Source organism: Ctenopharyngodon idella, chromosome 2 (genome assembly GCF_019924925.1).
Source record: "Ctenopharyngodon idella isolate HZGC_01 chromosome 2, HZGC01, whole genome shotgun sequence".
Lineage (NCBI taxonomy): Eukaryota > Metazoa > Chordata > Actinopteri > Cypriniformes > Xenocyprididae > Ctenopharyngodon > Ctenopharyngodon idella.
This window is the reverse complement of record NC_067221.1, coordinates 10,279,670-10,304,563: the sequence shown is the minus strand read 5'-3', so window position 1 is coordinate 10,304,563 and position 24,894 is coordinate 10,279,670. Positions and strand designations below refer to the sequence as shown.

The window sequence follows — 24,894 nt, the reverse complement described above, 5'->3', positions numbered from 1 at the left end:
TAGTCATTTAGCAGACATGCACTCAAAAAACAAAAAAAAAACTTTTTTTTTAAGATTTATGCAATTTAATTGTAAAATTCCGTCAAATTGAATTGAATAATCCTTAAATATTTAATCAATTATTCAATTAAAAGGTAACACTTTACAATAAGGTTCGTTAGTTAACATGAACTAATAATGAACTGCACTTCTACAGCATTTATTAATCTTTGTTAATGATAATTTCAACATTTAACATTTATTTATACATAAAATCTTGTTAACATTAGTAAATGCACTGTGAACTAACATGAACAAACAATGAACAACTGGATTTTCATTAACTAACGTTAACGAAGATTAGTAAATACAGTAACAAATGTATTGCTCATGGTTAGTTCATGTTAGTTAATATATTAACTAATGTTTAACTAATGAACTTTATTGTAAAGTGTTACCAATTAAAATATGTAAGAATTATTCTATTCAATTTGATGGAGTTTTACTATTAATTAAATTGCGTAAATCTTAAAAAAAAAAAAAAGGTTAGTTTTATTATTATTTTACTGTATTTTATTCAATTACATTTTGGCACATAATTAAATATGTATCTGCTACATATTGTATTGGTATTTGGATAAATATTCATGCAATATTTCTAAAATAATGTCTATCAACTTTTTTATATGATAATTTCATTTTATTTTTAAGATAAGCTCTACTGCAAACATAATTACTTTTTTAACTTTAATAATTTTTTTTCATGATTCATAATGCATAAAGTGCATTAGTAGAGAATTCATTTTATGAAAAGTAACATTTTTATTTATGAGCAAGAAGAAGAAGAAATGTTTGTCAGATTTTATTTAACAAATTCAGAGAATGCCACAAAGACAGATACAAAACATTTTAAAATGTTGGTATATTATACACTTTAAAAAAAAAATTCAAAGATGAAAAAATAAAACAGTTGTGTGTAACACTTTACAATAAGCACTCATTCGTTAACATTAATTAATGTATTAACTAACATGAACTAACCATGAACAATGCATTTGGTACAGTATTTACTAATCTTCATTAATGTTAATGAAAATACAGTCGTTCATTGTTTGTTCATGTTAGTTCACAGTGCATTAACTAATGTTAACAAGATTTTTAGTAAATGATTATTATTAAAAGATTAATAAATGCTGCATAAGTGCAGTTCATTATTAGTTCATGTTAACTAATGAACCTTATTGTAAAGTTTACCCAGTTGTGCAAAGCAGATCTACAACAAATACATTTAAAAACAATACATTTAAGCAAAGTTAATATAGCTGCAGATATGCTTCTATTCTTTAGAAATCAGCTAAACATACTCTATATGATAAATGTTTGTTTGCTTGATGTTTATCTTATCCATTTAGTCTCTATAGAGAAGCTTTATTCTTTCTTTCCAAATTTTCTCTTTAATAGAAAGATAGAGACGGCACAAAAATATATTCCGTTCTTCATAAGCATGACACCATACGCGTAGACAAACAGGTACAGACTGGGCATTTGCTCCGAATTGCCTGTAATAAAACAAAAAACACATTTGAATGCTTTGATGAAACATTTATGTCAATAATTTTTTTATACTGTACATAGGTTGTCGAAGCATAACATGTCTGTGAACATTTTGTTTTTGATCAACATTAAGATCTTAATGATCTATGTGTGTGTTTATATATATATATATTTGAAAACATGTATTTTAGGTGCTATGACTGGTCTTCATTTCTTTAAAGTTTACCATTAATTTTAAATGGAGTTTTGCATGCGATATGAATTATTTTACTTTGATTTTAACTGATTTGAATGTGCAATTATTCATTTAAATGTTGGCTTGGATTTTTAAATACAAAAATAATTAGTTCAAAATCCATCCTAATCTGCAAATTCATTTATATATTCATTTTTATTCATTCACCTGATCTCTGCTGTTTTAAGGTCTTCACAGTGTCACCAGTGTTGGTTGGGCATGTTGGGCCCGGCTTATCCGATTCCAGTATGTCTTTGTTATCTGAAATATAACAATACAGTGTATATTATACAATACAATACAGTGTAACAATATCATTAAATCAAAGAATTAATAAAGAATTAATTAGAATTAAAAGTACATGATTTTTATTAATTTTCTATTCATTTTTTTGTTATATTAATACAAATGAATAAAAAATTAAAAAATCATGTACTTTTAGTTTATTTATTAAATAATTTTTTTTTTTAAATAAGTTTTTGTATATGATTTATAATCAAAGCTCATGATTGTGTCTGCAACCTGTGTCAGTTGTCTTAGACTTTCTTTCTAAGGAGTTTAACACATATCAATGTAGCAAATAGGAGTTTCTTCAAATTACCTTTCTTCAGTTCAGTTTCCTTAGACGAGCCTCCTTCATGGTTAGCAACACATTTGTAGAGATTGCCTCTAGCCGTGTTTTCATCTACAATCATCATACTTGTCACGGAGGTGACTTTTGAATTTTCAGAATTACTCTGCTCCATGACTTCCTCCGATACATCCGTCCAAACTCCTGTATTGCTCTTCTTTTTCCAGGTGAATGTCACCAAGTCAGGAAACATATCTTTGGCATGGCATAACATTGTCTGTTTGTTACTTGTTTTTCTTGATAGGTATGCTGATACCGTTGGTGGATTGATCTTGTCTTTCCCTGGGTCTTAAGAGAAACACATGTTGAACATGACTTCAGTGATCAATAAGCAAATAAGATAAGAAACAAATAGAGGGTGACTTTAGAAAGTTTTCACTTGGAAATTACATCATTTTATGAATTTGAATTTGAATTCAGATTAAGTCTATTGCAAATATTTCTGAATAAAGCAAAACTTCTAGCCTGGTTTAGTTAATTAAGATGATGATCTACACTATTTTAAAGGGATAGTTCACCCAAAAATAAACATTTTGTCATCATCGCCCTCATGTCATTTCAAACCTGTATGACTTTATATCTAAAAAAATGCATTTTTCTGCAGAACACAAAGTATATTTTGAAGAATGTTTCAAACGTTTTTGTCCATACAATAAAAGCCAGTGCAGTTCAAAACAACATTGAAACCCTTTTCTTTCATTGTATGGACAAACAAACACTGACACATATTTCAAAATATCTTCTTCTGTTTGAAGAAATTCTGACCGTTTCTTACCAGTTACTATCAGCCGTGTTCCTGTTCCAAACCTTTTGATAGCATTGCCCACTCAGATTAAGTCTATTACAAATACTTCTGAATAATACAAAACTTCTAGCCTGGTATAGTTGATTAAGACCACTGTTCCCGATGATCTACACTATTTTAATAGGATCGTTCACACAAAAATAATCATTTTGTCATCATCGCCCTCATGCCGTTCCAAACCTGTATGACTTTATAAAAAAAATGCATTTTTCTGTAGAACACAAAATATATTTTGAAGAATGTTTCAGCAGTTTTTGTCCATACAATAAAAGCCAGTGCAGTTCAAAAAATACTGAAACCCTTTTCTTTCATTGTATGGACAAACAAACACTGACACATATTTCAAAATATCTTCTTTTGTTTGAAGAAATTCTGACCGTTTCTTACCAGTTACTATCAGCCGTGTTCCTGTTCCAAACCTTTTGATAGCATTGCCCACTCAGATTAAGTCTATTACAAATACTAATGAATAAAGCAAAACTTCTAGCCTGGTATAGTTGATTAAGACCACTGTTCCCGATGATCTACACTATTTTAAAGGGATAGTTCACCCCAAAATACAAATTTTGTCATCATCGCCCTCATGCCGTTCCAAACCTGAATGACTTTATAAAAAAAACTGCATTTTTATGTAGAACACAAAATATATTTTGAAGAATGTTTCAACAGTTTTTGTCCATACAATAAAAGCCAGTGCAGTTCGAAACAACAATGAAACCCTTTTCTTTCATTGTATGGACAAACAAACACTGACACATATTTCAAAATATCTTCTTTTGTTTGAAGAAATTCTGACCGTTTCTTACCAGTTACTATCAGCCGTGTTCCTGTTCCAAACCTTTTGATAGCATTGCCCACTCAGATTAAGTCTATTACAAATACTTCTGAATGATGCAAAATTTCTAGCCTGGTATAGTTGATTAAGACCACTGTTCCCGATGATCTACACTATTTTAAAGGGATAGATCACCCCAAAATACAAATTTTGTCATCATCGCCTTCATGCCGTTCCAAACCTGAATGACTTTATAAAAAAAACTGCATTTTTCTGTAGAACACAAAATATATTTTGAAGAATGTTTCAGCAGTTTTTGTCCATACAATAAAAGCCAGTGCAGTTCAAAAAATACTGAAACCCTTTTCTTTCATTGTATGGACAAACAAACACTGACACATATTTCAAAATATCTTCTTTTGTTTGAAGAAATTCTGACCGTTTCTTACCAGTTACTATCAGCCGTGTTCCTGTTCCAAACCTTTTGATATAGTAGCCCACTCAGATTAAGTCTATTACAAATACTAATGAATAAAGCAAAACTTCTAGCCTGGTATAGTTGATTAAGACCACTGTTCCCGATGATCTACACTATTTTAAAGGGATAGTTCACCCAAAAATACAAATTTTGTCATTGTCGCCCTCATGTCGTTCCAAACCTGTATGACTTTATATTTAAAAAAAATGCATTTTTCTGTAGAACACAAAATATATTTTGAAGAATGTTTCAACAGTTTTTGTCCATACAATAAAAGCCAGTGCAGTTCGAAACAACATTGAAACCCTTTTCTTTCATTGTTTGGACAAACAAACACTGATGAACATTTTAAAAATATATTCTTTTGTGTGAAGAAATTCTGACAGTTTCTTACCAGTTACTATCAGCCGTGTTCCTGTTCCAAACCTTTTGATCAAGTTGCCCACTCAGATTAAGTCTATTACAAATACTTCTGAATGATGCAAAATTTCTAGCCTGGTATAGTTGATTAAGACCACTGTTCCCGATGATCTACACTATTTTAAAGGGATTGTTCACCCCAAAATACAAATTGTGTCATCATCGCCTTCATGCCGTTCCAAACCTGAATGACTTTATAAAAAAACTGCATTTATCTGTAGAACACAAAATATATTTTGAAGAATGTTTCAGCAGTTTTTGTCCATACAATAAAAGCCAGTGCAGTTCAAAAAAATACTGAAACCCTTTTCTTTCATTGTATGGACAAACAAACACTGACACATATTTCAAAATATCTTCTTTTGTTTGAAGAAATTCTGACCGTTTCTTACCAGTTACTATCAGCCGTGTTCCTGTTCCAAACCTTTTGATCCAGTTGCCCACTCAGATTAAGTCTATTACAAATACTTCTGAATAATGCAAAACTTCTAGCCTGGTATAGTTGATTAAGACCACTGTTCCCGATGATCTGCACTATTTTAATGTTATAGATCATCCAAAAAAACCTAATTTTTGTCATCATCGCCTTCATGCCGTTCCAAACCTCTATGACTTTATATTTAAAAAAATTCATTTTTCTGTAGAACACAAAATATATTTTGAAGAATGTTTCAACAGTTTTTGTCCATACAATAAAAGCCAGTGCAGTTCAAAAAATACTGAAACCCTTTTCTTTCATTGTATGGACAAACAAACACTGACACATATTTCAAAATATCTTCTTTTGTTTGAAGAAATTCTGACCGTTTCTTACCAGTTACTATCAGCCGTGTTCCTGTTCCAAACCTTTTGATCAAGTAGTTGCCCACTCAGATTAAGTCTATTACAAATACTTCTGAATAATACAAAATTTCTAGCCTGGTATAGTTGATTAAGACCACTGTTCCCGATGATCTACACTATTTTAAAGGGATAGTTCACCCCAAAATAAAAATTTTGTCATTGTCGCCCTCATGCCGTTCCAAACCTGAATGACTTTATATTTAAAAAAATGCATTTTTCTGTAGAACAGAAAATATATTTTGAAGAATGTTTCAGCAGTTTTTGTCCATACAATAAAAGCCAGTGCAGTTCAAAAAATACTGAAACCCTTTTCTTTCATTGTATGGACAAACAAACACTGACACATATTTCAAAATATCTTCTTTTGTTTGAAGAAATTCTGACCGTTTCTTACCAGTTACTATCAGCCGTGTTCCTGTTCCAAACCTTTTGATCCAGTTGCCCACTCAGATTAAGTCTATTACAAATACTTCTGAATAATGCAAAACTTCTAGCCTGGTATAGTTGATTAAGACCACTGTTCCCGATGATCTGCACTATTTTAATGTTATAGATCATCCAAAAAAACCTAATTTTTGTCATCATCGCCTTCATGCCGTTCCAAACCTCTATGACTTTATATTTAAAAAAATTCATTTTTCTGTAGAACACAAAATATATTTTGAAGAATGTTTCAGCAGTTTTTGTCCAAACAATAAAAGCCAGTGCAGTTCGAAAAATACTGAAACCCTTTTCTTTCATTGTATGGACAAACAAAGAAACACTGACACATATTTCAAAATATCTTCTTTTGTGTTCCACAGAGGAAAGAAAGTCATGCCAGTTTAGAATGAAATGAGGGTGAGCAAATGATGACCAAATTTTTATTTTTTGAGTTGAACTATCCCTTTAACAGAATTTCTCCTGTTTTATATAAACATAAACAAGCACACAAGATGGAATTGCTGAAATCTCTAAAGACAGTTATTCAACTCTCAGTTGCCAGCTGAATTACAGAAGTAATTTCTACGCAACTAACTTTAAAATGCTTAAAACAGGTTTAGTAGACCTTAATTATGTGAATTTTGTCTTACCTGTCACATATAATCTTGTACCCGAACCGAAGACTTTCCTGTCTCCCACAGTCATTTACTCCTAAACAAAAAGACAGAGCTTGTGCAGAGGAGAATCTGCAGTTTTCCTCATGTACATTGTTTAAGAATATCACTGTATACTTTTTAAAATACTAACTAAGAAAGTAAAAAGCTATATCAGTCATGATTTTCATCACTGGAGTGCTAAAACGCTTAATTTACTTCTGTAGTGACTATATCCAGCAAGTGTTCTGTACAGTGTCATGTCACACTCTTACCAGTAGGGGCTGCAATAGTTTGTTTACAAGTCCTGCGACACACTTAGAACACGCTTTTGGCCAGACAGTGGAAACGGGATTATTGTCCAGGGCATGTGGCCAAAAGGGAGAACCTCTAAACGCTGAGTAAAATATTTAATGTTAATGAATTAATTTAAGCGACGGGTCAGTATCAACTAATCTCTGCAACTTTAATTCCTTGAATCCTAAAGCCTATTGATGTTTCTTACTGTTCAACATCACATTTGTCCTTCATCAGTCTAAACTTAATTCATAACCCATTTTAAACCTTTCCTCGAATGCTGAGGATCAGCAAACACTCTTTGGGATGAATTAATTTATTAGGGCTTAAAGAAATTGATTGTTTCATTTTTTAGCAGAAAAAAAATTATATTGTAAAATATTGTGGCTTGTGGTTTCAGATTAAACAGGAACCCTGCTGGGTTTTTGTGCAGGGTTTCAGTATTTATAACTACTGTGCCGCCTGACACCCAGCAGGCACAGTAATACATCGCTGAATGCTCTTTTTTTAGTTCAGATATTTTCAGAGCCAGATTTGACTCTTTCTTATTTACTTTAAACAGTTCAAAACCAGCATCATTGTAAGTGCTTCCATCAGAGATTGATGAATATAGTATTCTTTTTAAGGTTTTTCCCTCTTTTAGTTGATACCAGTGAATGTAGCCACTGCAGTCTGAAGGATAATGACAGTCTATAACAGCTGTCTTGTCCACAGATTTGGTCGATGAGATTTTCTGTTGCAACTTCACGTTTCCATCAACTATAAAAAATAGCATAACAGTATGTTACCCAAGGTAAGATAGCCAACATAAATGTAAAATTAATAAAAATGATCACATTAGGTTTTTGTGATAACAGACAAAATTATGGTATGATTTCAAATAAAAATAAAAAACTTACCTATACATAAAAGGTTAATAAGCAACAAAAAGCATAGCTGCATTTGAAGACTCATGATTGCAGGGAGTGTCTGGAGAGCTTCTGTCTTCATCCTGTGATGGGGGGAGATCATATGGGAAGTTTATGAAATTAAGTTTCCGGCCCTCATGCTAATCTGAGTTCGTTTTGTGGTTCATGATTCAGATGTGACAGATTCTACAGCTTCTACTCTGTGCTTCAGTGTTACACTAATATGTACTTATACGATTTTTCTCTAACAATACGCTAATGTACAAAAATATTGGTAATGAATCTGATTGACACACAATGTGGTATTTTTTCTGGGAAAAGAAATGCAATGATCCTTGAGCAGCTTAGACTGTGTAGGTTTTTAGACATTTGTGAACTCCTATTTCTTTATGTGCAAAATATTACCACAGTTTCACCAGCAGGGGATGTATATTTTCAATGTCTAGACAACAGTTAAAGACCCCTGAGGTGAAAATCAAGTTTTTAATGTTGTTTATATGTCTTTGTGGGGTTTTTAATATGTTTAAAGACAAACCATGTGCAAATGCATATGTCAACACCATTGTTGAGTATTTTCTTCTTAAAACTGCAGTGAAAAAAAAAGAAAAAAGCAATATGGCGGGTGTATGAGGTATATTATGACGTTTTGGTGAACTATATGCCTTTCTCTACTGATGTTCTGAGTTGTTCAAAGCATTTGTAAGGATACTGATTGTTAGAAGGCAGCCTGACTCATGACCGAGAACATGGTTTGTGTAACATTAGCAACACATTATTAGCTGTTTGATAATGTAATCAAGCAAAAGGCTAATCATATTAATAACCGTTATATGTCTGATGTTGTAAAGAGTGATACCATTGTGCAGTGTTTATCTCAGTAAGTTGACCGAGTGGATCTCTGAGCTGGCGTGAGTGAGTAGAGGCGGGGCTAATTTGCATATTCATTGATCTGCGTATACTAAATGAGGCAAGGGTGTAGTTACATTCAAGCTATTTTAAGGCTTGAAAAAAAAATTCATAGGAAAAAAATATTTAAATGTCATTTTGGTGATCAAAGATGAGTTTTAAGGGATAAAATTATTGACTACAGGGGGACTTTAATCATTTCCACATTATAAGTCCACCAGTCTTTTGAAAAGGAAGTTTTTATGCAACTGTCATCCACTTCCAGTTATTGTAGCGGTACAAAAACACTTCGTTATGCTGCTTGATATTGAAAACTGGTATTTGTTATATTGTCTTAATTTATTTTCATAATCATAAACACACGGGTTTGTAGCGCACATAGTTTTGCCAGTTACTGCACTTTGATATTCTTCTAGTTATTTACTTATGAAAAGGAAGTCTTGCACATTAACAGAAAATAGATTAGGCCTACTTCCGCATTGCAAAATAAGGTGTAAAGTATCGGGACATTTTTGCAAGCCCATCACCACGATAGAACAGAACGGCATCAATACCCATTTTCTCTATGAGGTTTTCATACCCAGGATCAGTTTGATCATCATTTGCACATGATGTAATACGGGCCAATGACATGACGGGTCATTTTTTTGTCCAAAGGTCTTAATAATAATAATAAAAAAAGATATGACATCCAAAGTATGTAAGGTAGTACAACTAGATCTCTTTTATTGAATCCAAAAGGTTTTAATTATATTTTGCTACATATAAAGGTATTTTAAAGATTTTCATTCGGTTTAACCGTCCAAAGGCCAATACAGCCATTTCACTTGTGATTAAAACATCTTAAAATGTAATAAATGTATATATTTTTTATTCTGGCATGATTTTATAACATCATATATCAACATAGTGCAAAATGGTATTAAAATTATGTGCAGTAGTCGTTGCTTTGTTATGAGAAAGAATGTCTGGAAAAATGAATTTCATTGAAGTCATTCGGAGTAACCAATATAAAGGGACCATTTTGGATCAAGTCATGCAGTCAATATCATGTGACAGGATGTGACATCATTCAGACACCTGCAAAGGACCACAGGGTCATGAAGCAAAGTAACTAATTCTTAATTATCTGAAAAATGTATGTTTTCACTTGCTCGTACTCATGTCCCGAAACATCAGGTCATTCAGTACAACCGCTATAAAACATGGAAAATGTTGTAATATTTTAAAAACTTGTTCTAAAATGTTTGATTGTCCTTTGGCCAGCTAGCTAGCAAGCTAACTAGCTAGCTAGATATCAGCCTGTTAGCATTGTTTAAAAAAATATCGTCATTTGGTATAACCAAAAGTGTCAGGTTCAGGTTCCTTTATTTCCTTTAACCAAAAGTGTCATTTGGTAAAACCAAAATTTTGGTTAAACTGAATGACTTTTTTGGTGACAGATTTTGTCCATCTTGTAAAAAAATGACAAAACCAGTGTTAATTGATTATAAAAACCACATAATCTTATTGTTAACACTTAATAAAGCTTCAAAATTAATTATCTACATTATGTTTTTTTTTTGGGGTTTTTTACACTTTTAAAAACCTTATTCGTCAATGACCCATACACAGTTCTTATTATAATACCATTTCATGATACATTTTGATATCAACTGCATATGGGTAGACCTAATAAATGGGAGGCTGCAGTGCTGTTGAGTTTCCTGTGTCCTCATACAGATGTGACAGCTCAGATCCCCTCATTTAAGAACAGTAAGCGAAATTCATTTACTTTGATATTTCTGCCATAAAGTAAGGCTTGTTGCCCATTTATTTATTTAAAAATATATGCATTCCATTGCATTCAAGATATATATTTTATTAGTTCCGTGATTCTTTGGGAATCAAACCCATGATCTTGGCGTTATTAGCACCATGATCTAATGTTTAAACTACAGCAGTACAATTATGTTCATATAACATTCAGAGAAAGGTTTGTGGTCTTTGATCAAGACAGGAATATTGCAAAGTTTTTGTGCAGGGCTTCAGTTTTTATACTCACTGTGCTGCCTGAGATCCAGCAAGCACAGTAATACATCGCTGAATGCTCTTTTTTCAGCTTGGTGATTTTCAAAACAAAATGATATGAAGCTTTCTTTTCTGATTTTATAGACTCAAAACCAGCATCATTTTTTGCGGATCCATCATTTATATCAGCATATAGTATCCTCTTTAAGGGTTCTCCTTCTTTTTGCTGATACCAGTGGATGTAGTACAAGCAGTCTGAAGTGAATTGACAGTCTATAATGGCTAACTTTTCCTCTGCTTTGGTCAATGAGATTTTCTGTTGCAGCTTCACAGCTCCATCCACTGCAAAAAGTCACAAATCAAACTAACAAATCAAGCTAATATTTTTTTTAGTTAAAAAAATACTTATGGTTACATAGAAAAATGGTGATATGAAGATGATATGGCCACATGTTAAAACACTTACCTTTACATATAAGGAGAATAAACAGTAAAAAGAATAATTGCGGCTGAGGACTCATGATGGCAGATTTAAGATACAGAACTTCTGTCTTTTCTCTGGGATGATAAATTAATTTCTGAGCAAAAACAGGAAGTTGCAGTGCTATTTCCTGTGCTCATGAGTTTGTATTGAGGTTTTTGATACAGGTCTGCACTATGTTTGGCTCTTTCTTTTTTAAATTAAAGCCACTAAGTTTTATACTTTATACTTTTCTTTCTTTTTTTAATATTAATTTTTTGACCCTTTTTGGGCACAGTTATGAGCTATTCATGATTTAATGATATATGATATTTTTAACTTTGAAAAATATGTTTGCAATTTTTTTTGCAAAGTTGTGTACACTCATGTGTTACTTAATAGTTAGATAATTTGACATTTTTATGATCATTAAATAATTTTTTGTATAAAAATGTTTTTCAAAAATCCAACAAACTTGCACTTTGTACTTTGAACTAAAATGTAAAATCTTTAAAAGTATCTCAGACATCCTTATTAGTCAATGACCCATTTACCTTTCATTCCACTTCAGTGATATGTCATATGATATTGTTTATAATAACAGCTAACATGTAAGAAATTACATAATTATGTAATGGTTGTTTTTTATGCACTGTAAAAAGCAATACGCTATATCTACTCCATAAAATTTTGGCAGCGGATTACAAGCAATATTATTAATTAAATTCAACAAATAGAATTGAGTTAGAATTAATCAAATGAATTCCTTAGATGTCAACCATTTAAAATGAGTAAAATTTAAGTAAAATTTAAACTAAAATAACAGACAGACATCAAAGATGAATTAAGAACTCTTTATTTTTTATTGCCAACATTGAAGACACCCGATGATAACAAGCAGAATCACTGAAGCAAAGAGAAACACAAGAATAAACAGAGGTTTAGATGTTGATTTGATTGAAAATGTTTGGTCACTATTATGGTGATCAGTGTTTCATTTAGTTAGGCAGTTTGACTCTGCTTTTTATGTCACTTTGTGGGTTTTTGTAATGGTGTTTGCTAATTTTACACATTTTAAATGGTTGACTTTCAAGGAATTAATTTGATTAATGCTAACTCAATTTTATATGTTGAACTTAATTAATAATATTGCTTGTGATCTGTTGCTACAATTTTATTGAGTAGATAGAGCGTATTACTTTTTACAGCTTTGTATAACTGTACAAAAATAATTTTTTTGTTTGGGGTTTGTTCTTTCATTACTCTGCAGGCAAGATAGGGCAATAATTTACTATAAATTTGTCAGCAAAAAAAATCTAATTTTTTTCAGGATGTTCTTAAGTTTTATTCAGTGGAGGCATCTTATTCTGTTGCACAGAAAGACAGAGACAACATAAATGGGAAGGGTTGTGGGTTTTTTGTGCAGGGCTTCAGTCGTTTTACTCACTGTGCTGCCTGAGATCCAGCAAGCACAGTAATACATCGCTGAATGCTCTGTTTTTTTTAGCTTGGTGATTTTCAAAGCAAAATTATTTGAAGCTTTCTTTTCTGATTTTATGGACTCAAAACCTGCATCATTTTTTGCAGATCCATCATTTATTTTAACATAGAGAATTCTCTTCAAGGGTTCTCCAACTTTCTGCTGATACCAGTGGATGTAGTCCCAGCAGTTTAAATTTAATTGACAGTCAATAATGGCTAACTTGTCCTCTGCTTTGGTCAGTGAGATTTTCTGTTGCAGCTCACCGGCTCCATCCACTGCAAAAAGTGACAACTCACAAATCAAACAACATTTTCATAAAGTAATGTAATGATAAAGCAATATTTTCTAATTTAACAAGTATTTATGGTTATAATTACCTTAAACACATTAAACACTTACCTTTACATATCAAGAGAATAAACAGCAAAAAGAATAATTGCGGCTGAGGACTCATGATGGCAGATTTAAGATACAGAGCTTCTGTCTTTTCATCTGGGATGAAGGTGGAATTTATTTCTATGAGCAAAACACAGGAAGTTGCAGTGCTATTGAGTTTCCTGTCATCATGCTAATCTGAGTTTGAATTGAGGTTTTGGAAACAGATTCACACTGTATTTGGATCTTTCTCTTTTAAATTAAAGTCATTAAGATTTTTAGATCATTAATAAGATATTCCTTATTGTCAATTATCCATTTACCTTTGATTCTGCTACAGTGATATGTGTCATATGATATTGTTTATTATAATAGATGATGTAAGAAATGAACAAGTCATTGCAGAATATATCAAAATATGACAAAATGTTTAAAATATACTATCTATTGAGTTATTCAAATGTCATGATTGCTTTTGCAGCTTTGTATAACTATAACAAATATGGTAACACTTTACAATAAGGTTTCATTAGTTAATTGTTTTTGTTTCATTGTTTTTGTGCAGGGCTTCAGTTTTTATACTCACTGTGCTGCTTGAGGTCCAGCAAGCACAGTAATACATCGCTGTATGCTCTTTTTTCAGCTTGGTGATTTTCAAAGCAAAATGATATGAAGCTTTATTTTCTGATTTTATGGATTCAAATCCAGCATCATTTTTTGCAGATCCATCATTTATGTCAGCATATATTATCCTCTTTAAGGGTTCTCCTTCTTTTTGCTGATACCAGTGAATGTAGTACAAGCAATTTGAAGTGAATTGACAGTCTATAATGGCTAACTTTTCCTCTGCTTTGGTCAATGAGATTTTCTGTTGCAGCTCACCGGCTCCATCCACTGCAAAAAGTGACAACTCACAAATCAAACTATAGAATATTTGGTTAGATCATAATATTTTCTTCTTCTTTTTTATTTATTTTTTTTTATTATTTTTTCTTTAAAAACTAGTTTTATAATACAGAATCAATTATATTGCCAAATAATAATAGACTCACCTTTGCATATGAACTGAATAAGCAGGAAAAAGGAAAGCGTCAAAAGAGCATTCATAGTAGCAGAGTCTTATTCAGTGTTTGCTCTGTGATGGAGGAATATATTTTAGTGAGCAACAAACAGGAAGTTGCATTGCTACTGAGTTTCCAGTCCTCGTGCTAATTGTTAATTTGAGATACAATTGCGACATGCCCCATACTGAGGCAAAATAGACTTAAAATAGCCTACTTTCACTAAAACACTGCAGAAAATGCAGTGCTGTTATAAATTCACTGTAAACCACGGCTTCACGGGGCTTATTGCTTTTATTAAAAGCGGTTACCACACAATACAAATATTAAAGCCCAAAAAATATATATCAATGCAACTTTCATGAAATAAAATCATTAAAAGCCTGGAAAAATAGTCCCTGACCGTGAACAGCAACAGAAATTACATTATTAAGCCATTAGATGGCGGCAAAGATTGTCTTTATTAGCGAGTCACTCAGTCGCAGAGACTTTTATTTTGAAACTTGTTGTGAACACAGAACAAGACACAAATGACAAATGCTTTGACTAGCGCTGTCAGTGTCAGCAGGGCACGGGAAAACCCATTAAATGTTAAAAGGACAAGATCGCAGCGGACATTCATAAATTGATTTTTATTATGAACATAGGACTGACCTGAAGGAAAATGCTAAATCTGAATCCAGGTAATACACTCAGTCTCTCACAATACTCATCTACATAATGCAGTAAGCTTCAATGAACAAAATCCTTTGCCAGGAGTTTGATTGACAGGCGATCTAACCAATCATAACGCCGAATCCGCCATTTTGTCTGACAAAGCAGTCAGGGGAGTTAGCAGGTTAAGGTAGGTGGACTTGAACTTGAAAAATGGTGTGTAGCTACTGACGTCTTTCCGCGATTAAAAACAACATTCCTTATGATGTTCATTCATGTTTATTTTATGCTATAAATGAACTAGTAGGAAGAGATGATCAGTTCACAAGCCGTTTGGACTGAGGTGCTACAGCAATCTGTCACGACACATTAAAGAGCCACAAAACGGTATTGTTTGAATTTCTTTAAAAATGACAAAATTTGAAATTTGAGACTTTGTTTCATATCAAAAGTAACCTGCTCTATCTTGTCTGTCGACGCGTTGTCAGTGTCCTCTTTGCTCCGCGATGTGTTTTTCACTGCGTGAGAACATGATGTGTGGCGAGAGATCGGCATGGCTTGTCGGACATAGCAACAGTAACTAAAGGGGGCGGGTCTTTGCGAACGGTCAACAAACATATGTTTACGTTGCTAAGATAGACCAAAGTCCCTTTAAGACAAGTCATTTCACTCGGCGGCCATCTTTGAAACGCCTCTCGGGCATGCAAGTGCAACTCCTATCTCTTTGAATGGGGAAACATCAAATTCTCCAAAGCTGTTTGCCAAGCTTTGGATTAAATTTCATATTTGAAATCACCAATGAAATCTGACAACAACTGTCTCATAATTTTTTTCCCAAACGCTCGAATCATGACAAAAAAAAAACTGTATTGTTTAGGCTGGATCAAGCTAATGCGCATGCGCAGACCTGAATGCGCGTCTCTTGTGCCTCATTTCGGAGGCGCGCGTCTGACTGTTTCTATAGAAACCGGTGCTTCTAACCATAGACATTATAATAAACACTTGTTTATTATAATGTCTATGCTGTCTATGCTTCTAACGGCAGCTGCAGTGATGCGATGACTTTACCAGTCGGCGATTGGCTCTTATTTTGAAGGCGGGACTTATTCCGCCATATTGCGCGTTACGCTTTCTCCCATTCAAAACAATACGAGTGACGCATCTTGTGTGCTGCGCTCGTTGTCTTTTGACTTCCGGTTTGTATTTCCACAGCAATCTTACGTATTTATGAATGAGCTTCTCATTTTAAAATCTTCCCGGTCTACAGACATTTATTAAGACATCTGCTTTAAACATAACAATGCTCATGATAACTTTAATTAACTCTACAACAGGTAAATCCACTTCACCAGCTAATTATTCTTCAACAGCGATGCCATAGAAATATACAGAGCTACCGCAAAAACGGAAGTTCAAAGACAATATTCTAAAGATGGCAGCGCGCTTGTTTCTCTGGTAAATAAGGTCTATAGTCTTTGGATAGACGCAGCAACGTGCACACACTCAGTGGCGCAGCGATACTTATGTAATGCGGTCAGCTGTATGTTTTCGGGAATTTTACGACTTCGAATGCGGCTCAACCAATCAGAATCAAGGGCCCGAACTATCTATTTTATAAACAATTATTTTATCTGACTGTTTAACTATTAAAGGTGCAATATGTAAGAACTTTGCAGTAAAATATCCAAAAACCACTAGGCCAGTGCTATAAATTTTGTTCACTTGAGTACTTACAATATCCCAAATGTTTGCAACTATTTGTAAATCGTGAGAAAATTGCAATTTTAACCAAGGCTCCGGGACGTGTGAGGAGTTGCCTGTCAATTGCGTCATACCCGCGCAGGGGCGGATTAAGGTGGTCAGGGGCCCCTAAGCTGCTCTTTGTGTGAAGCCCCCCCTTAATCATTATGTTTTACTGGAAAAATGTGTTTAGTGCCATACATGGTCCACCCGCAAATAGTAAGGTTAACTGGGGTGGAGGTTGGGTCGATTGTTCTCCCGCGGTAGAAATCGCATTCCGGGGGGCAGAAATGGGAACGCGGGGGCACCGCGATGCGAACGCAAAGGGCACTTTCACTTTCGCGATCAGAGGGGCAGGGGCTCAAGCCCCCCCCCCTGTGCACGCCACTGGATAGGCGAATGTTTGGATTTCCTGTCGTTAATTATCTCTCCCTCATCTTCGCCACTTCTGTCTTGAGGTATCCAATGCCTTGAAGTATCAAGCCAATTTTGGGATTTTTTTTTTTTTCACTTGTTCAGTAAATTTTAAAATAATAAAAAAAAAATAGTCTGGCCAATCCGGGGCTCCTGCACACGTGGGGCCCCTAGGCTGCAGCCTAGGCAAGCCTGTGCGTTAATCCGCGCCTGTACCTGCCTTAACCTCGGTTTCCGGTTTTATTTTGCAGAAACCATGGAAACACCAAAGAAGCTTTAATATATTACGTTTTAATAGACAAGGGAACAACTGTTTTGATATATTTATATACAGAAAACTAATTATTGTTATATAGCTCAACACATTTAATCTTATTGTTTAAATCTAATTTTATTGATTTTTTGCGAGTACCATGCTTTTACCATGCCTCAGAGAAAAACACTATTTTGTGAAGTAGCTAACATAGCATAATCAGATGCAGCTTTATATTTAGTAAAAGTAATACAGAATTTTCTCCATTATTCAATAGGTTTTAAAATTAATTGCATGCCATTTATCAACACAAGCCACCCAGCATTTAATATGATATTCTAAAATCGATCTATCTTACTGCAGTGTGTAACAAGTGTCTCACAGCAGCCACCGAGCGAACGCACAGAGTAACGTTATAACATTTTCAACACACTCAAATGTATCTAATATGATAAACAGAGCTGTGTTACCTCATACTCATGACCGGAAAAGCGGAAGTGGCGCCGGCGACTGTGGCATAATAAAAGCTCTGCTGCTTGCAGCGTGTGTTGCATAATTGCTCCAGGGGCCTCGTTCAGCTCCCACAACACTCGGTCCTGCTCTGCTTCATACTACAGTAACGTTAATAATCGCATCCATGAACATGGTTTCTTGCCGAGTCCTATCCCGATTTATTTCCACCGGCTGTGAGGTGAAGACCACATGTCCCAAGATTCCATGCTCAAACTTGGCGTCATCAAGCTACGCCTTTGTTTTGAATAGGCCTCTAGCGACCTCTAGTGGACAGAAAATTCTACACATTGCACCTTTAACCCAGGTTTGAGACAAGTTAACGTGTGGCGTCTTTATACGTTTTAAAACATTTAGTATTATTAATCAGTATATAAAGGGCATTTCATAATAAACAATGTTATAATTTGGAAAATTATTTAGAAATGGCTAGGGAAGACAAAAAAAAAAAAAATGAAATTACTAGTTAACTTTTGTCCTCATGATGATCATGTTTTTGTAGTTTATTGCTTTGAGCAAAATATAAAAATGGTCCATACTTTTCTTCAGAGGTAAACCCTGTTTACCCAGTATGTTCTCTCAGTACCAAGGCTTTCTATGTGCCATACACATGGGTGTCTAAATGTAAAATAATAAATAAATAAATAAATAATCCTGTTAAAACATCTGATCTAACTTTTTTATAGGCCTATTCATGTCCAGTTGGGAGACATATTTACTTTTTTTGGTAAAAATTCTTAGACATCACTGTTTTGGCGCTATGGGCCAAAGATTCTTATATTTGATGACTATTTGGAGTGTTTAGGATCGGATGTCTTGGAACTGTAATTGAATACCCCTACCCTAAAAGGTGCATATTAGTACCTTAGAGTAGCAAGTACATATAATTCCTCCATATTATTCCCTTATTCCTCGGCTGGGATTGTGTAGAGCCCTTTGAAGCTGCACTGAAACTGCAATGTGGACCTTTCACCAATTGAACCCCACTGACGTACACTATATGGAGAAGAATCCAGTAATGTTTTCCTCAAAAACCTTAATTTCTTTTCGACTGAAGAAAGAAAGACATGAACATCTTGGATGACATAGGGGGTGAGTAAATTATCAGGAAATTTTCATTCAGAAGTGAACTAATCCTTAAGGTACTGTGAACCTACAAAGTTGTCCTTTTAAGGGTACTGCCCCAGTGACAAGCTGTTGTACCCTTAAAGGAACCATTTTTGCAAGTGTAAATGTTGAGCAGTCCAATAGTCTGCAATTAACATGATATCTGATATTTGGATTGCCTCAGCACCAAAAAAAAAACCACAGCAGGAAGAAGTAGTAGCTATATTTCAGTGTGTGGTTAAAGTCCTTGAACTTGCATTATGTTCATATCCTAAAGTAAATTTGCGACACAAAGTGACATTAAAGACACAACCAAACATTTCTGCCCATTGATAGTCTACTGTCCTCAGATCTCAGAAGTGTTGCATAATCTCATCTAACCTCAGTCTTTGGGAATTTTTTTGCTCTTTATTTCCATATACTTAATTGTATTTTTCCTTAAAACCCAATCAAAGCAATAAAATAATCGAAGACTTCAAAACATACTGACTGCACTGCTGACATCCGTATGAGTAGTCCATGTTTTATTGCATTTAATGTATTGAATCTCTGCATTGAATTGCGTGCTGTTCATGAATTCCCTTTACATTAGATTGCACTACGAAATATGAAGTTGTTCTACTACAGCGTCTCTTACTACTCTATCGCTGAGAAGGCCTGCACATGTCGTTTCCACTACATTTAATCCTAACTCTCTGCTGTTGTTTTTACCTGCAAACATATTTGCTACACCAAACCGCACTATTTTGTGGTTCTCCTTAGAGAGTTTTTCAGACAATTAAATGCTGTAATAAATGTGGTTTGTAACTGTCAGTTTTTGACATTGTTCCTGTGGTGGAATAACAGTCTCTCATGGTTTATGTCACGGATGTCAAAGCTTTCTCTCACTGTGGCTGCCATCCCAGCTTGCACAGTAATACATGCCAGCATGATCCTCCTTTATTTCTTTGAGTTTTATGCCATACGAATTTCCTTTTATTTCAGCGACAAATTCTTTTGCTTCACTTGTAGCAACCCCAGACTGACTGATGTACAGTAGTCTTTTAAACGTTCCACCGACTTTCTTATGATACCAGTGAACATAGCCAGAGCTCAAGTCACAGCCGAAGGACACAGTTTTACCCTTTACCTTCACCAAAACCTTTTGAGGTTGTTTTAAACTCACACCTTCCACACCTGCGATGAAATAAAATGAAAATCAGTTCTTTTAAACAAGTTTTCATATTTATGTTTTATTAACATTTTAACCTATTTTATTTGACCTATTTAACCCCCTTTTAAAGTGTACTTACCATGGATCATTATGAGAACAACAGCGCACAAGTTTATGAGCATCGTTCATTTGGTAATGTGAGGCGATTTATGGTTCATAACGTTTCCTCTACACTTCTTTAGATTATTTTGCCAAAATCTTTGCAGAAAATTGTTCAGTGACATCATTTCCTGAGGTGGAGCTATGATGAACATAAATGCTGTCGTGATGTGATTTGTACTTGTACAGCAATCAGAATAAAATATTTCAAAAGCTGTTACATTTGACTGATGTATTTGATATATCATCGAGATTCTCTTTATCAGAAGTAATTTAGTAAAATGCAATTTATTAGAAGTAATTTAGTAACTTTCATAGAGCCTTAAAGCTGAAAAAAATCCTCTTTTGCAGCTCAATAGCACCATCCACTGTTGAAGATCTGCATGTCAAACAAACAACTGTGTACAAACACTACAAATATAGGAGATTATTTGATAAAAGCTTGAAGAAAGAAAAAAAATCACACCTGTTGCTCTTCATGTGTTGAACTTCAGGGACTTATAATAGTGGAAGTGGAAACTGGGTTTATATACACATGAAACATCAGCTCTAAGAATAGCAGATGTCATATTTCTCTTCAAAAGAGTCAAATCTAATGAATGCTATCTAATGATAATATCATTAATAATTATAAGGGAATCTCACCTATTAAGACTACTAACAACACAAATGTTATCATTCCAGACATCGCCATGTCTACATCTGTCATCCAGGAGTTTGATGAATTATGAACTGCATCTGCCAATCAGAAGATATGATGATGGCCTTGTGGTTTCCTCTTTATCTCGTCACATCACTATCACAAGAAGGTTTTTCACACAAGTTAAACCAGTCATGGGTTAGACAACATTAAACACATGTAATTTAACCCTGGTTTATTAAAGGCTTCTCCAGAGCAGATCTCACAGTAAGCGGCTCTTCCTCAGTGGCACTCAGTTTAAAGTGGCTTGTGTGGATTTAAACAGATGCTGAACAGGTGAAGATGTTTCACGGATTGTCTGTGTTGGCAAGATGCTTTGAGTAGGCTAAAATTTAGTTTAAAAACTGTGATGTAATTAGGAATACATTGTTTGTAAAAGTCACACTGCAGTTTAAACAGTGAGAGGCGATTGATAAATTGGTCAGAGAGAAACTTGACAGAAAAAAGAGCTACTCTTTTTGTGCTTTTATTTGTAAAATAAATTGTAAGATCTATTTTATATTATAGCCTACAATATTCATACATTTGTTCAATTAGACTATAGTTCAATTAATCCAGTATATTTGTGGAATGTCTGTCAGCTTCAGAAATGATACAGAAATGACTTAAAATACATGCACTGTAAAAAATGAATGTGATTTTAACAGTGAAATATTGTAAAAACACTACGAAAAAAATTGTAAATAGGTTAACAGTAAGTTCCAGTACTATATACAGGGAAAAACTGTAAAAGCTCTTACCATATATTTTATGTAATTTTCACAGTAAAATGCTGTAAGTTTTACAATTTGTAGAAGTAAAAAAGAACAAATCAATGTATAATTTACAGTCAAAAACTGTAAACTGATATTCCCACAATTCCCTGTGTGACACTCCACATTTGAAAGTATTTTGTTTAAAAAATCATGTTTCTTAATAGTTTTTGTCATCAGTTATGTACATTAGGGTTTTATGTTACATCTTCTGTTGTTTAATGAATGTTTATTGCATTATGTGAGTGTTGTGGGTTACCATGATGGTGTTTTGCGTTTGCGTGAATGACTCTTTGCACCCTCTTTACATTAATATATACTTCAGCTCGTGGAAAAGCTATTTGTGATGAACTCTGATTCTTCATGTGGCTTTCTCTTTTACCACCTGCATTATTATGGTGGTTGTCAGTATATGTTAAAGGTACAAAACAGATTTTAGTAGTAGTGTGCATTGTTGAATTTACTTGTTTACATTCAAATTTTCTTGTTTGTAAATTACAGTTTTATACTGTAAAATTGACAGTTTTTCTGTATTTTTTACAAAATTATTCTGGCAACCACAGCTGCCAAAATTATTTTGTAAAAACTACGGAATATTTTTGACAGTGTGTGTAAAGCACATAAAGTTGGCACACTGCTGAATATACTGAATTTATTTTCACCACACAAGGACAAGTGATATTTGAGCTCTTCATCAAACTGAAAACTACAAATCTGGAAATGCCAAATATTTTATTTATATCTTCACAACACATAACAAATATGAGATACACCTGACATATTCCCAAATCACAATAATACAGTGTGTACAAATAACCTCATAATGAACAGCAGGACAATAAAGTTCAGATCCGAACAGATCCAAATACCTTCATCCAGTCATCCTGTGCATATGCAGCTTAATTCAAATTGAGAACATAAACAGAAAATGACAGGTAAATAAATATTGAAGTATATAAATATTTCATTCATCAGTTAGATTTACCAGTGTAGTTCATGTACAGGATGTGAGTAAATGTTCTCACTGTGGCCGCTGCTGGTGTCCCAGTAGGCACAGAAGTAAACAGCAGCGTGACTCTTCTTAATGTCACTCAGTTTTAGATCATAAAGCTTTTTTTTGTCCACTGTGAAGTCGTTTGCTTGGGGATTGTTGCCATCACGAGTGACACCACCATCATTACTGATATAGAGCAGTCTTGACGGGGCTTTACCATCTTTCATTTGGTACCAGTGGATATAATCTGAAGAGCTTGAGAAACCGGTCGCTTTGCAGGGCAGATACACAGTTTTGCCCACTGCCTTAACCAAAGCCTTTGGATCTTGTTCCACAGTCAGTCCCAGAACTGCTACTTTGACAAAACCAAATTCATTACATTTAATTTAGTTAATTTTTTTAAATTGAATTATCATCATAAATGTCACTTACCTGGCATCTTTAAGAGGAGGACAATATAAATGTATAAAAACATCATTCATCCGGTGAAAAAATATTATACCTTGCTTGGTGTAAAGCTGTCTTTCAGGATTCACACTGCTTTTGTATGAACTTAGGGTGCTGTATGAAAATAGGGTGATGATGTCATTTCCTGAAATGGAGTTACCTTAGAAACCATTTTTAAAGAAATTTTACATGTGCCTTTTATGCTGAAATGAATTTCAAATGTTACATTATCCCCACATAATCTGTGAGATATTTGCTTATTTATCAGAGAGATGCACATTTTTTCTTTAAATATGATTATGTGAACAAATGCTTAAGGTTATTTGAATTAATTAATCTTTTATAGTAAGGTTCATATGACTGTGTGGAAAAAAACTAAAAACTGAATAAAAAACAACTATGGAACATACTGATAAAACTGACGGTCCAGATGTTTTGTACAGGCCAGTATTAACCATTTGAAAATTTCTTTAGATTTTTTTTTTCTATTAAAGGCACAATATGTAAGATTTTTGGATTAAAATCACCAAAAACCAAAAGAACAATGTTGTATATTTTGTTGACTTGTGTACTTACATTATCCCAAACTTTTCCGACAATGTTTAAATGCTTTCTCCATCATACAATATATTTTAAAATTAATTTTGTCATTTAGCAACACAAGTCATCCAGTTTTTATTAATATGATATTCTAATATCGATCTAGATTACTGCAAAGTGCAACAAGTCTCTCATATCAGCCACCGAGCAAATACAGAGAGTCACATTATAACAACTTTCAACACACTCAAATGTATTTAGTATGATTGTTTTAACCATGTAAAACAGCGCTGCGTTACCCCACATACACAACGAAAAGAGCAGAAGACTGCAGCGTAAGCATAATAAAAGCTCCAGACTCGAGGCCAGTGTTTCTCGCAGGTGTCTCTCATTAGCATTCACTTCAGCGGCCTCGTTCCTCTCCCGCGGCTCTCGCCCCGCCCTGCTCATACCACAGTAACATTAATAAAACTTTAATACATTAGCTCAGGCCCGCTGAACACGCCCCAGTTTCTCGACTCCACCCACATGTCAAAACAATGCCATGAAGTCAAACGCACAGAAAAGTGAAGAACAAAGGGAAAACGAGCATTGAAAATTAGCATTGTTCATTTGGTTATGTGAGGTGATTTATGGTTCATAACGTTTCCTCTACACTTCTTTACACTATTTTGCCAAAATCTTTGCAGAAAATTGTTCAGTGACATCATTTCCTGAGGTGGAGCTATGATGAACATAAATGCTGCTCTGTGATGTGATTTGTACTTGTACAGCAATCAGAATAAAATATTTCAAAAGCTGTTACATTTGACTGATGTATTTGATATATCATCGAGATTCTCTTTATCAGAAGTAATTTAGTAAAATGCAATTTATTAGAAGTAATTTAGTAACTTTCATAGAGCCTTAAAGCTGAAAAAAATCCTCTTTTGCAGCTCAATAGCACCATCCACTGTTGAAGATCTGCATGTCAAACAAACAACTGTGTACAAACACTACAAATATAGGAGATTATTTGATAAAAGCTTGAAGAAAGAAAAAAAAATCACACCTGTTGCTCTTCATGTGTTGAACTTCAGGGACTTATAATAGTGGAAGTGGAAATTGGGTTTATATACACATGAAACATCAGCTCTAAGAATAGCGGATGTCATATTTCTCTTCAAAAGAGTCAA

General features: G+C 33.9%; 1 protein-coding gene across 1 annotated transcript; it reads right to left on the bottom strand.

The window, feature by feature from the left end:
- Nucleotides 1-826: 826 nt before the first annotated feature.
- LOC127499033 (immunoglobulin kappa light chain-like) lies at nt 827-23,225 on the bottom strand. Its single transcript, XM_051869114.1, has 6 exons — nt 23,165-23,225; nt 22,764-23,087; nt 6,115-6,165; nt 2,370-2,687; nt 1,937-2,029; nt 827-1,538 (listed from the first exon to the last, which is right to left on the bottom strand). The coding sequence occupies exons 1-6, from the start codon at nt 23,208-23,210 to the stop codon at nt 1,408-1,410; spliced, it is 963 nt and encodes a 320-aa protein (XP_051725074.1). The 5' UTR covers nt 23,211-23,225; the 3' UTR covers nt 827-1,407.
- Between the last annotated feature and the right edge of the window lie 1,669 nt (nt 23,226-24,894).